General features: G+C 51.9%; 1 protein-coding gene across 1 annotated transcript in view; it reads left to right on the plus strand.

Moving 5' to 3' along the window:
* LOC114073143 (butyrophilin subfamily 1 member A1-like) overlaps positions 1–626 on the plus strand; it is a gene marked incomplete at its 5' end in the record, with an annotated part of 7446 nt that extends 6820 nt beyond the window's left edge. Inside the window, one exon of the mRNA XM_027910931.1 lies at positions 88–626. Coding sequence (XP_027766732.1) covers positions 88–608 — 521 coding nt within the window. The remainder of the gene's footprint in view (positions 1–87) is intronic.
* Between the last annotated feature and the right edge of the window lie 292 nt (positions 627–918).

The following is a 918-nucleotide window of genomic DNA, read 5'->3' on the forward strand; positions in this document are numbered from 1 at the left end:
CACCCTGCCTCTTCCTTGGGCAGCCCCAGCAAAGATCTGTCCTGGGGTGAGCTCTGCCCTGATGTGCTGATTCCATCTCTCCTGCAGGGAACGTGGTTCTGGATCCAGACACAGCCCACTGTGAGCTTGTTGTGTCTGACAATGGCAAAAGTGTGACACGAGGTGACCCACGAGAGGACATCCCTGACACCCCCAACAGATTTGATGTGTGGCGCTGCGTTCTGGGCCGTGACGGCTTCACCTCTGGGAGACACTACTGGGAGGTGGAGGTGGAGGAGGATACAGGAACATGGGCTGTGGGGGTCTCTAGAGAAGATGGGAAAAGGAAGGGTTGTTTTAGGTTTGAACCAGAGAAAGGCCTCTGGGCAGTGGGGAAACAGGGACAATGCTTGAAAGCTTTCACCTCCACTCATCCTACTTCATTTCCTGAAATCCAGGCTCCCAGACGGATCAGGGTGTCTCTGGATTATGAAGGGGGACGGGTGTCATTTTTCAGTGTTGATGAGGGGATTCACATCTTTACATTTCCACAGGCATCATTTGGGGGGATAAAAGTCTACCCTTGGGTCTGGGTGGGTCCTGAGACATGTCTGAAAATATGGCCCTGATGAAGAGGAGGCAGTAAGAGAAGGTTCTCCAAGGGCAGAGATCTCGTTACCCCTCTGGACCTTTCTTCCATACTGCATCTCTCTAAGATCTTTCTCTGAGGCCAGACAGGCTGTTCTGGTTCCAGTGCAGATCAGTGGGAGAGGTCATGGCCAAGATGATACCACCTCACATCATTTCCAGGTGTGTGGAAAAGGAACTTTCTGTCTTGCTTCTGAGGGCAAAAATTCCTTAAGCGTGGAGGCTGGAACCATAGTTCCATTGTCTCAGGCTCAGTGAGCATTTGGCATGTAAATCCCCCTCCCTTTGTAC

This window comes from Empidonax traillii, unplaced genomic scaffold, assembly GCF_003031625.1.
Source record: "Empidonax traillii isolate 1590-97213 ecotype Southwest subspecies unplaced genomic scaffold, ASM303162v1 scaffold5479:size8170, whole genome shotgun sequence".
Classification (NCBI taxonomy): Eukaryota; Metazoa; Chordata; class Aves; order Passeriformes; family Tyrannidae; genus Empidonax; species Empidonax traillii.